General features: G+C 31.2%; 1 protein-coding gene across 14 annotated transcripts; it reads left to right on the forward strand.

Annotated features, from left to right (window-relative positions):
* The first annotated feature begins 3,626 nt into the window (after positions 1-3,626).
* Positions 3,627-9,603, forward strand: LOC114307965 (transcriptional corepressor LEUNIG_HOMOLOG-like). 14 transcript variants are annotated; one of them, XM_082907963.1, is made up of 15 exons: positions 3,631-4,211; positions 4,603-4,744; positions 4,830-4,936; positions 5,248-5,397; positions 5,560-5,715; positions 5,818-5,937; positions 6,049-6,082; positions 7,167-7,227; positions 7,396-7,511; positions 7,704-7,915; positions 8,248-8,339; positions 8,531-8,645; positions 8,748-8,844; positions 8,970-9,045; positions 9,353-9,603. In XM_082907963.1, exons 1-10 carry the CDS (start codon positions 3,975-3,977, stop codon positions 7,829-7,831), a joined length of 1,251 nt encoding a protein of 416 aa, XP_082764089.1. In that variant the 5' UTR covers positions 3,631-3,974; the 3' UTR covers positions 7,832-7,915; positions 8,248-8,339; positions 8,531-8,645; positions 8,748-8,844; positions 8,970-9,045; positions 9,353-9,603. The 14 variants fall into 14 exon arrangements, with proteins under 14 accessions (XP_082764090.1, XP_082764089.1, XP_082764092.1 ...); XM_082907965.1 differs by lacking the exon at positions 6,049-6,082 and having other exon boundaries at positions 3,658-3,866; positions 3,944-4,074; positions 4,598-4,744; positions 7,167-7,267; XM_082907971.1 differs by lacking the exon at positions 6,049-6,082 and having other exon boundaries at positions 3,675-3,866; positions 3,934-4,074; positions 7,167-7,267.
* Positions 9,604-12,381: the final 2,778 nt, after the last annotated feature.

Here is a 12,381-nt window from a genome sequence, read left to right on the forward strand (position 1 = left end):
GACAATGGGGTCATAGCCGCTACCACTTTTGGAACATAAACCAAACACGGCAAATAGTGATAATCAATTATACTTTGACTATCGTGGCGTCACCAAACACAACAGTTTCTGACTAATTTTTTTGGCATGCCGGGCATGCCATTTATAATATATTTTTTAAAAATATATAATTAAATTATTTTTTGAAAGATACAGATATATTAAATTATTTTTTAAAATCATATTTTCAAATGATAATATACAAATGCAAAACTAACCCAAAGAAGGTACTTGATCAGATGAAGGAAGCAATTTTAGCGAAAAATTCTTTTGTCTCACAATGAAGGATATTTAGTTGTGGAGAGCCAAAATTAAAATGGACATTTTGTCTCTTCTCAAGCAGAGCTCCTTGGAGGACGAGAAAACCACTAGCAAAAATGTTTTAGGATGCTCTTTTGCCTCCTCCTTTGGAGATGCTCTCACATGGTGTAATAAAACTAAAAAAATATAGAAATTCAAGAGCAAATATGAACCAATTACGATTGGTTTGGTTTTAAATTTTTAATGATACTATTTGTCAAGTTCCCAATTTTAATTTGCTTAAACATACTTTGTCATGTCCCCAAAGTCATTCGTCATTCATCATTCATCATTTTGAATTGTGCAGTTCGTATTCTGTTTGAGAATTGATTATTTTAATTAAAAAGTTAAATTTTTTTTTTGAAAATAAACTATTTTACATAAAAAATTAAGGAATCATTAAAAAAAATCAAAAAGTCAAAAAAAAATTAACTCATACAAAAAGTCAAAGACTTCCTTTCAATCTATTTTTTGCATCTTTTTTTATTAACAACTAAAAGGTTGGACAAATTACACTAACAGTCTCTATAGTTTGAAACTTGTATCGCTTTGGTCTCTGACTTTTCAATTGTGACACATTTAACACTGAATTTTGAATCTTGTTCCAAATAAGGACAATTGAAGATACTGTTGTTTAACTTCAAAGGCAAAATCGTCAATTTAATAAAATATAAATTATTTTGACAAAAATAAATGTCAAAAAAATATTTTTAATTTTTTAAAAATTATTTTTATCCACCAATGATAAAATTATGTAAAATTGATAAAAATTAATAAAAATAACATGATTAATTTTTAAAAATTAATTTTACATGATTATCATTCAAATACATAATAAAAATTACTTTGGTAAAATAAATAAATAAATATCTAAAAGATTTATCAATTGTACATAGTTTTATTTTTAGTGGATAGAAATAATTTTTAAAAATTCAAAAATATTTGTTTCACATTTATTTTTGTCAAATTAGTTTATATTTTTTCAAATTGACGATTTTACCCTTGAAAAATCTAATGATATCTTCAATTGTCCTTATTTGGAACAAGATTCAAAATTCATGGTCAAATGTGTCACAATTGAAAAGTCAGGGACCAAATTAAGTGACACAAGCCCCAAACTATAGGGACTATTAGTGTAATTCACCCTAAAAGGTTCTTCTCAAACATACTCTTTTTTTTACTTTTATATTTTAGTCAAAAATTTAAAAAATAAAAAGCCACTGAAAATAAAATTGGGAAATTTCGCATTTTTAGTAGCCTAATCTACAGTATTTATGTTAGTGTGGATTCACTAATATAAACTTTTACCGTGACAAACATTACTCTATGAGGCCATTATGCTCCATTACAATAATTTTCTGTCAAATTTTATAATTTGACATAATTATATTAATCTTCCTTATAAAATGAGTATCGACACTGGTCACAAAGGGCATGATAGATGTGACGAAGATGGCAAAAATGAGTGAGTAGTTGTGGGAGGGGTAGGTGAAGAGATAAGTAAAGGGAGGTAGTTACGGTTGGCATTGGGTGATGCTGTAGTGGTAGCGGGTAATTACGAATATTTTATCAATTCAATTTAATTAATTAGCGGTAAAATAAAAATTGAAAAAATTATAAAAAAAATCTTAAGGTTTGACCCTTAAAACAAAATGAATTCTAAATTTTTAATTTTATTAATTTAAATTTTAATATTTTAACTTATTTTTAATCTAAACTATGATTTAATTTTATACCATTTTGTAAAATATGTGTATTGTGGAAGGACCCGGTCAAAGACCGGTTGGCCTATTTTGGCAATTGAGTTAAAATTCAATTTTTTAATTTTTTAATTTTGTTAGGTCACATTACATCTTTATTTTTCTCTATATATATATATATATATATTTTTAAAATTAAAAAATTGATTTTTAACCAAATGTTGAGGGATATTGAAAAAAAAAACCTAAGAATTAGGCAAAGTCCACGGGCCGGCTTGTGAGCCCATCTGCCCGTTGGGCTAAGTCTATGGCCGGCTTGCGAGCCCATCTGCCTGGCCGTGATCTCATTGGGCAAAGTCGGTAGAGCGAGGTTCGGACTTAAAGTTTGACTATTTTAATCTAACTGAAAAGGTCATGTTTGGAATGATTTTTTTTTTCTAGTTGAGTTTATAATTATGAAAAAAATTAAAATAATTATAATTTAAATATGACATTTTATCTTATTAATTATTTTAATATTTTTTTATCTTTATTGACTAAAATAACCAATAAAGCCCATCCCAAACAGTCCACGGAGAGTTTGGACTCCAATTTTATAACTCATGCTCCGTTTGACAATCATGGCTGGGGATAAATTAATTATTGAAAGACAAAATAGATTAAAAAATTAATAAGATAAAATACTACATTTAAATCATAATTATTTTAATTTTTTTTTTACAAAATTCAAAAAAATTACATAAATGAATTTTTTAATCTCAAACCAAAAAGTACCAAATTCAAAAAATCAACTAAAAATGTTATTGCCAAACAATAACTCAATTCGCTCAATATGACCCTTATTGTGGCAGAGCTCCATGACTCTTCTTTTTCTTTTTAAATAATAATAATTTAAATAACGAATCACGTCACGACTGGTCGTAGTAGTAATTGAACGTACTAAAGGTGTTTCCACATTTAAAAAAAAAAAAAAAAAAAAAAAAGAAAAAAGAAAAAAGAAAAAAGAAAAAAGGGGTTTCCACAGCTTTTACTTATTAGTAGGAAAATTTATTTATAAACTCCATCTTAAAAAATGGTGGGCCGACTAGTCCTAATATTTTTTTTATAGACTAATTAATCTCATTAATTTTGAAAAGATAAATTTAATATATTATTTAAAAAATTAGATTTAAGGTTAAACATTTATTTTTATTATATTTTTTTATTTTGTACTAAAAAGGTAAAATATACAACCTAGGAGAATCAAATTTAGGATGAATTTTTATATGAAATTTTTTTTTATTTGGAATGAATTGAAATATAAAATTTTTCAAACATTTGAAAAGAAGTACAAAAATTGCTTGAAATATTTGATTAATTCTTTTAACATTCTAAAATGATGTGAGATTCTTCAAATATTTCAAAAGGAATACAAAAATTCCTTAGTAAGTTTTGAACAAATATATAATTTTAATATGTAACACTCCAATGTACACTCAAACGTAATACTCTAATGTAACACTCTAAAAAAATTCTTTAGTATACTTTTTTTCTAAAAGTAACACTACTAGAAAAATGACCTTTTGCTACCATACAATTTGCGACCCCCTAATTATCAGTCGCAAATAATCTATTTATTCCTTATATTTATTTTTTCTTCCTTTTTTCCTTATAATTGCCCTAGCCCTATTTCACAAACATTGATATCGTTCCCCTCTCTGTCTCTCTCTCTCTCTATCTCTATGTCTTAAATCAATCGTCGAAGCTCTCAGTTCTCAGGTCGCCAGTAACGTTTCTCTCTCCTTCGGCTGCCTCGCCTTCGCCCCTGCCCTCCTCAACCTCTTCCAGGTCTCTTTCTCTCTCTTTATATACATGCATATATTTGTGTATATATCTCTGATAGCTTGTGTTCTAGATGATTCTAGAGAGAGAATTGACAAATAGCTCTAAAGATCTATGGCGGATCATTCTCTTTCTCTCTCTCTCTCGCACGCATTCAACAGACTTGTACAGCTCTGCTCTCTCGCTCGTCATCGTCGTCTGAAGATCTCCAGCGGTATGAATCTCTCTCTCAATCTCGCCCCCAATCCCTCTCTCTCTCTCTCTATCTATCTATCTATCTATCTATCTATCTACACATACATATCATACGAGGAAGCTCTGGTTCGACTAATTCGTCTCATCCTCGTACAGGTATGTACTGGTTCAACTCATCTTATTCTTGCCCTATTTTCTTGCATTTTCCATATCTATTAGTGTATATCTCTCAATTTCTTCTTCAATACATTATAGTGAGTAGTAAATTATTGTTTTTAACTTGAAATCAAGATTTCATTTATTATCGGCAATTTTGAATTTGTTGAGGCGAGAACTGGTAAATTTGAATTTGGAAGATAAAAAGTCCTAGTGTTGAATTTGCTTGATTTATATGTGATATTAAATTAGTTCGTTGATCATGCTGATTGGATTTTCTAGTTGATTGATCTGTTAGCATTGACATTGACATGAAGTCTGTATTGAATGAATCTGTCTCATGGATGAAGTTTCTGTGTAACATGAAGCTCAACATTGATTATTAGTGCAGGAAGACATAGAACATTTTGGATATGTCGGTTCTCTGGATGATAATATGGATTCATTTCTGTCGCATGATGGAGGAGAGGGAAGAGATCTGTCTGGCACCTTAAAACCAGGTCTTACTGAGCGTAAAACAGAGTCTTCTAAGGGTAATCAATTGTTGTATTTTGTGTGTGCTATGTTTGACCTAACTGTTTGAATAGTACTAAGAAATGGTCAAATTCTCCATTTCAGGTTTTTCCTTTGGGGAAGTTGGTTGTGTAAGGACAAGGAATAAAGTTACCTGCTGTCATTTTTCTTCAGATGGGAAGTTGCTAGCTAGTGCTGGACATGACAAGAAGGTAAAATACATACATTAAAAAATAAATATAATACCTGAAGACTACAGTTGCCAGGCTGGACACAATGGTTCACTTTAGTGATATATGACATGCCTAAAGTTGGCATTTTGACAAAGGATATTCTCCTTTAAGATCTATGTCAATATCGTTAGTTACGTGTATGTATTTGTGGTGCGTGTGTCTGCTAGTTCCAGCCACTGATTGAACTAATGTTTCAATAAGCATACCTTAGAGTAAAAGTAATGTTAGCATAGATAAGAAGCGCTGATCCAAAAGGCGTTATGGTTAATTATTCCTGTTACATGCATCAGGTTGTCCTCTGGAGTATGGATACACTGAAAACAGAAACCACACCGGAAGAACACCAATATTTGATTACAGATGTACGTTTTAGGCCAAATTCGTCTCAGCTAGCAACAGCGTCATTTGACAAGTCTCTGCGATTGTGGGATGTGGCTAACGTAATTGTCTACACCCTCTCTTTTACGAAAATCTTTGTAATTCTTGCATTTACAAGCCACGCTTCTGCTGTTCACATTTTGGTAACCTAAAATTTGCAATGTATGAACTTTGTATTTATTTATCATTACCACCCCAAACACTTATTGGGCTTATTTTTGCAGCCAAGTTATTGTTTAAATGCATACACCGGGCACCCTAATCATGTTATATCCCTGGATTTCCATCCCAAGAAGAACGATCTTTTCTGTTTTTGTGATAGTAACAATGAAATTCGCTATTGGAATATCAATCCATTCACTTGCGCTCGTGTTTCTAAGGTTGGATTTTGTAACATTCTCTTTTGTTTCACATGTCTCCAAATTTCTACTGAAGTTGCACTGTATTATCCTTGAGTTTTGATTATCTGTTACTTGGTGTAGCAAGGAGGCAGTGCTCAGGTGAGATTTCAACCAATAAGTGGACATGTACTGGCAGCAGCATCAAATAAGGTGGTGTCCATCTTTGATGTCGAAACTGATAGACAAACTCACGCATTCCAGGTTTGTATTTGTCTTCTATTATTCCATTGATGATTATGTTCTGTATTGAGATTATGTAATCATTCACGTGGCGTATTGAGATTATATAAAATTCAGAGTTTTTGTGGCCAGGGATGTTTTCCTGGTATTTTTGGCTGTTCAAACTGTAAGTAGTACTTTGTTCCCATCTCCTTTTGATACAGTATTTAACAGAAGTGCCATCTTATCATTAATAGTCATTCCAGCTTGCTCAATGTGATAAGCAAACTGCTTAACCTGGAAAAGATTTCAATCAGAATTTCTATAAATTTTGATGCACTTAGTTTTGTACACATGACTTGCACGGACTCTCATAGTTATATAACTAAAAATTATTGAGGAATGGGAACTTAGTGACCTAAAGTCCAAATGTATTTCAAGCTTTTGACCTTTTTTTCCCTACTAATCACATTTTTAAGGGTTTTCTAATTGAATTGAATCCATATTTAGAACAAAGTTTATTGTTGCTGGGTAGAAATGCTTTACTGTTTGATAAACTGCATAGGAATTCATATTATGGAAACTCTGAGGATGCCATTACTAACAACCAGTCCTGTCAACAATGTTGCAGACTATGCTACATAAGCTCATCTAAATTTAGTTTATTTTATACACTGACAGAATATGAATAATAAATTTATTCAATTCTACTGCCACCATGTAAGGGCAATAAACCAAGAAAAAAACTGCCAATTCAATTGCCATTTATCAAACAGTAAAGGTCATAACTTGTGTGGTGGATATATATGTAAATATGTAATTGTATTGTAATATTGAAGCTATCCCTCAACCTTAGTTCATATCAATTCTGTTTAACACAGATTAATTATGACTAATATGCGCGTAATTCATTTTTTGAAAGAAACATCATAATGTTTGCAAATATAAAATTAAACATTATGCTGATATTGGGGCGGTGATGTATGTTAACAATTTTTTGGAGATGATTTATGCCAAAAAAGCCTAACCTTATTGGCCATAGGTACCTAGTGTACTAAAATTTCCCCCTTTTTTGCGTTTATGTCCGTTTTAAACTCCTGGAAGTTTCAAGAAACTACCTTGTTTAATTTCCACAATGATCAATTTTTTTGGAGAAATTCATCAAAAAGTGGAAGATTGCAAATGTTGTGTTTTTCCTTTGGTGTCTAGAAAATGTTATATAGATTTTCTGTGTAGTGTGGAAGTTATAGATACTCATGCCTCTTGAACAGGTGAGGAAATTTTTGTTTGGATTTACGGAAGCCACATATTCAAGCTACACTTGTTACACTGGTATTGCAGATTTTGTGCCTGCTGATATTGAGACCGTTGAGTATGTTAATATTTCATTATTTTGTTGCTTTATAGGTTATATATATATATTTATCTTCATAGACTTCTTTATTATGTACCTTACATCTTGAGGGGAGAGGCTCATATTTAGAATTTCTCTTTTTGAAGGTACCGAGTATTTTTGAGACGCAAACAATACTTCGTGTCTTTAGATGTTGGTCCAGGAAAGATGCAGTGGTATGCATTTCACAATGAACCACCCGGTGGTGTAGATGGTTCCACTGGTAGATATTCCACTGTTGATATTTTTGTTATCTATTGTATTTATTTTTTGGATTCTAAACATGCAATTTTAACAGAGGGTTGGCTATTTAGAATAATTGGCATTTGGAAAGTTTTTGTGAAAGCACTCTCAAATAGTCAGGACAAAGATATTGATGATGATGACGATGTTCTGTATCATATTTAAATATTAGGTAAAAAGCAAAGGTTGTTGAAGATATTTGAGGGTTGGTGTGATAATGTGATAGATCTGTTGCTTGCCACTGATGAAAATGCAATTCTTCGACGGGACATATATGACTGTGCACCAACTTTTAACTAGAGAAAGGGTTGTGTAACCTTGCTTGGGGACTCTGTCCATGCAATGCAGCCCAATTTGGGTCAAGGTGGATGCATGGCCATTGAGGTACAAATTGCTTTGTTGTATATTGTTTGCCTAAATTATAGTTATTGTTTGATCTACGTTATGTTTGCTAGATCTTTGCCTCACTGAGGATTCTATGATGTCACAAGTACTTAATTTTCTCTTTACTAAGTTAGAAATATATATACCCCTAGACTTGCATTATTCTTATATTACTCTGGTGTTGAATGTCCAGACTTATCTCATTATTATTTAGTTTCTCGCATGAATTATTTTATTGTTTTGTACAAAATTCATCTTTCTAAGAAGCAAATAAACATTACAATTTCTATAACATTACAATCTTTGCTGAAATATTTCATTCATAATTTCAGGATAGCTATCAGCTGGCAATGGAGCTCTATAAGGCTTGGCAGTGACGCATTGAGTCAGGAAGTCCTATAGATGTTGTCTCTTCTCTAAGAAGGTAAATGCAATTTTTCCTTGTTAAAAAATCCAAGTAAAATTTGATTCATATGAGCATTCACCCCAGAATATAATAACCTTACAAATGAAATCAAACTTTAAAAAGTATACTCCTCTTAAAATGCCAAAACACTATCTTGGTGACTATCTTCTTCTTCTTTATTTATTTATTTATTTTTTAAACTTCCCCAGCTATGAGGATTCAAGAAGACTACGGATTGCTGTTATCCATGGACTGGCACGAATGGCTGCGATCATGGCCTCAACTTACGAGGCATATTTGGGTGTAGGCCTTGGCCCATTATCGGTAGGAGTGTGATAAGCACATGTTGTTGTCTAATTAAAATAAACTCGAGTTTTCCGTGGAGTTCTGCATGCATTTCATTACAGCTTATATTATGTTTTACAGTTTTTGACAAAGTTTAGGATACCACATCCAGGAAGAGTTGGAGGGAGCTTTTTTATCGACCTTGCAATGCCTTTAATGTTGAGTTGGGTCCTCGGCGGTAATGGGTCATTTGGTGCCTTTCACCTATCTTATCGTCATAGGTTATGCTAAATGAGTTTAGTTGCTTGATTAAAATAATAGAATAATTAAATGATTTTTTTCTTCTCCAACATCGTTTTGCAGGTAATGATCAGGAATCTTGGTAATTTCCTTTGATGCAAGTTCAGGGGATTCACATCTTTTTTGTCTACAAAATCATGTGAGTTTTTGAAGTGCCATCATCATTGTGAAATAAAATTACTTTTTTATATAATTCAGTCCCTCAAATGTCTATTATAGTTAGAATGTTGTTTTCTTAAGGAATAGTTGTACTTGACCTTGAACTCAACAACAGTGAGCTAACAAGAACTTGTACTGCAATTCCAGATAAATCCCTATTTTCTGTGTAGCAGTTTAAAATTTCTGTATAGGATCAAATTAATATCCAGTAATCTTCTATTCTTCTGGAAAAAAAAGGTCTTGGTATCCAAGTTAGTCAACTAATATATTGATGTATATTTTTGCAGGTAGTGTTGAGGGAATGGTTGATATAATTAAGTGGGTGATATTGAGAGCTAAACTGAGATTTATTTTTTTTTAGTACTTGAATCTATTAGTATTTTGTATAAATAAGTTTAAGGATGGTTGATGAATATTTGTTTTACATGTATAGAAGTTTATATTTTGTATGCATACTTTTTTTTTTTTTTTGAAGAAAGATATTTTTGTTGAGGGAAGTGATGGAAAATAATACTTGAGGCATTAGAATTTTTACAAATGTCAATTTACATTTATTGTATATAATATTTGAATATATATGTATATATATGAGAATATAGTTTGCTAAAATATTGTAGGTATTTTTTTTTTAATTTTTTGCGACGGTAACAAGATGGTAGCTAATATATTGTAGGCATTTTTTCAATTTTTTTGCGACAGCAAAATATAAGTCGCCATAAGTAGATTAGGCGGTCGCAAATAGTTTGCGACTGTTGTTTTGCAGTCGCAAAAAGTATTTGCCACCCCCACATTTGCGACCCCTATTTGCCGTCGCATGGGCCGTTGCAAAAAGTCTTTTGCGACTGTTTATTTATTATTTGCGACGGTTTGTAACGGTCGCAAAAAGTGTTTTTTTTAGTAGTGTAATACTCCAATATAACAGTCTAAAAAAAGCTCCATAGCATAACACTCCAATATAACACAGAAAAATTCCTTAGTGTAATTTTCCAAACGTAATACTTCAATGTAACACTCCAAAAAAAGAATGTGAGATTTTTTTAATCATTCCAAAAGGTTGTGAGATTATTCAAATCATTTCAAAAAAAGTAAAAAAAATTCCTTAGTAAGTTTTAGATAAATGTATAATTTCAAACTGTGAGTATTACGTCTGAAAAAAAATACAGTAAGGCGTGGTTTGGGAAGTGAGTTGATTTTTTGACTTTTTTGACTATTTTAACCTAGGACTAAAAAGCCTGATTTGAGAAGGGCTTTGGCTTTTTTTGACTTTTTTGTGAGAGAGAGACAATGTAATGATTATGGGTTAGATGCAATGTTTTGTCTTATTTGGCTAAAAAGCCTATTTTATTTTTTATGGCTATTTTAGCTTAAAAAAACCCCAAACTCTCTTCCCAAACCATGCCTAAGTAATTTTTTACCCTTTTTTTGTGTGTTATTAATTGGGATGTTACGTTTAGGAAACTAAAAAGTTTTTTTTGTGTGTTACATTGGAGTGTTACGGTTGTGAAAAATTTAAAGTGTTACGTTGTTACGTTTGAGAAAAGTACACTAAGGAATATTTTTGTGTGTTATATTAGAGTGTTACGTTTGGGAAAAACTTGGAGTGTTACGTTGTTACGCTTGGAAAAAGTACATTAAGAAATTTTTTAGTATATTACATTAGAGTGTTACGTTATTGGAATGTTATATTAGAATGTTACATTCTTATTCGTAATGTGGGATTTGTTCTAGAATGAGAGAAAATCCAAAACCTCCATAGTGTAGATTACTCAAATGTGTAATTTCACATTTGGAGAAACCCACTTTTATCCTTCAAAAATTAAATCTAAACGTGTAAGTGACTATCCTTTTTTGTAATTTTCAGTTAACGTGTAAGTGACTATCCTTTTGTGTAATTTTCAGTTTAATGAGACCTTTAAGTTCATAAAAAAAAAAAAAAAATTAAACAATTCACAAAATCATATTTTAAGATTTATAGATATTTCACCTAATTTCATTTCAGCTGATGATGATTCCATCCATGGCCAAAGATGGAGAAGCACAATTTCGACATGAACCCATTAAAGGCCCCATCTCAGGAGACCCATTTGATTTTGAGTTACATGTATCAGTATGTGCATATATATGTATATATGTTTATAATCAGTAGCGGAGAAACTAAATCAGGAAAGGCACTTATTAATTACAACTTTAATTATTATTTTTTTCATATCCAACAATAAGAAGATAATAATAATTTTTAAATTAATATTAAGTACAAAAAATTAAATAAATTGTTACAAAAGTATTTCACATAAAATTTTACAATTAATTTCGAGTAAAATCGAAAAGAAAATATTGCATGTAATTAGTGTATCATGGATAATGTAAAAAAGTCATATATTTAAGTCGTAAAATAAATTATATAATGGTAAGATAAATCAAATTTTTACAAAATTTGAGTAAAAATTTCATATAATAGTGATATCATGTCATTATTGACATGTGATATCACCAACTAATAGTAAAGCAACATATGAAGGGTGAACTTCACATGTAAATAGAACTAACACTGTAGTAATTTTTACATATATATAGTGAGATTAATTATATTTGTATATCAATAATGATGGATATTACCTTTATATTAAGATTTTTTTCACAAAATTTTCATACATAAATTGTTGTAGTCATTTTATTTTCAATAAAACAATTACTATTATTTTCACAAATTTAAAAATGTCATTGACATTTTATTATAAATATTATGTTTGTTTAAAATTTTACTTATATACATATGTATATATCTATATAATAAGAGATGAGGGTTTTTGAATCCTGATGAGACTTTTGTCTATGTGCCAAAATATGCACCATTAAATTAATTCAATCTAATGGTTGAAAATGTCTCACTTCTATTTGGACTTTTGTCCCTTTGTCAAATTATAGACCATTGGATTGATTCAATCAAAGGTTGAAAATTCAATCCAAATCACCCTTTCCTTCTCTCCCTCACCCACACCCCTCTCATCTCTTTCTGATTTCAAAATTTGAACACACGTCTCTTTCTCTCTCTCTCTCCATCGGAGCCCATTCCGGTGCTTCCCTGTCGGAGCCCAGCCCTTGCCGGCGACCGAACCCCAAACCCCCTATTACTCTCTTCATCTCCTCTCTTCTTCCCTCCGTCCCTCCCTCCCTCTGCCATCCCAATCGTCATCAACAGTGGCAGCCCCAAACCCGCTTCACTATTGACGAATAGAGCCACTGCGCAAGGGTGTTTTTTAATTGGGGATGAGACTGATAGCTATAAAAGAATCTGGGCTTTGATTTTTCAGGTGAG

The sequence above is a fragment of the Camellia sinensis genome, chromosome 15 (assembly GCF_055761805.1).
Source record: "Camellia sinensis isolate YWXY chromosome 15, ASM5576180v1, whole genome shotgun sequence".
In the NCBI taxonomy this organism is placed as follows: Eukaryota; Viridiplantae; Streptophyta; class Magnoliopsida; order Ericales; family Theaceae; genus Camellia; species Camellia sinensis.

Coding starts and splice junctions, on each gene's coding strand:
- LOC114307965 (XM_082907961.1), top strand. CDS start 3,975: ATGGCGGATCATTCTCTTTCTCTCTCTCTCTCGCACGCATTCAACAGA. Junction 7,268..7,395: donor GCTGATATTGAGACCGTTGA/GTATGTTAATAT, acceptor CTCTTTTTGAAG/GTACCGAGTATTTTTGAGAC. Junction 7,512..7,703: donor TGGTGTAGATGGTTCCACTG/GTAGATATTCCA, acceptor TTTAAATATTAG/GTAAAAAGCAAAGGTTGTTG.